The sequence below is a fragment of the Apaloderma vittatum genome, unplaced genomic scaffold (assembly GCF_000703405.1).
Source record: "Apaloderma vittatum isolate BGI_N311 unplaced genomic scaffold, ASM70340v1 scaffold26298, whole genome shotgun sequence".
Taxonomy (NCBI): domain Eukaryota; kingdom Metazoa; phylum Chordata; class Aves; order Trogoniformes; family Trogonidae; genus Apaloderma; species Apaloderma vittatum.
Genome location: NW_009730613.1, coordinates 11,182 through 11,414, shown reverse-complemented (window position 1 = coordinate 11,414; position 233 = coordinate 11,182). Strand labels below are relative to the sequence as shown.

General features: G+C 63.9%; 1 protein-coding gene across 1 annotated transcript in view; it reads right to left on the bottom strand.

The window, feature by feature from the left end:
• Positions 1–233, bottom strand: part of LOC104278027 (low-density lipoprotein receptor-related protein 2-like) — a gene marked incomplete at its 5' end in the record, with an annotated part of 12,196 nt that overhangs the window by 1,097 nt on the left and 10,866 nt on the right. Inside the window, one exon of the mRNA XM_009874871.1 lies at positions 48–145. Within this exon, the coding sequence (XP_009873173.1) occupies positions 48–145 (98 nt within the window). The remainder of the gene's footprint in view (positions 1–47; positions 146–233) is intronic.

Below are 233 nucleotides of genomic sequence, written 5' to 3'. Positions count from 1 at the left end.
AGCGGGGCTGGGCAGGGCACTGCCGGTGTGCATGCCACCCCACGCACCAGGTGGTAGCCGGCAGAGCAGCGGCACAGCCGCCCTGCGGGGTTGGGCAGGCAGAGCTGGGCACAGCCACCGTTGTTCTTTGTACAGCTGTTGGTGCCTGCCAAGACAATATGTGTTAACATGGCGGCCATGGGGCACATCTCAACCATGGTCACCACGGGGCATGTCCCATTTCCACACGGGCA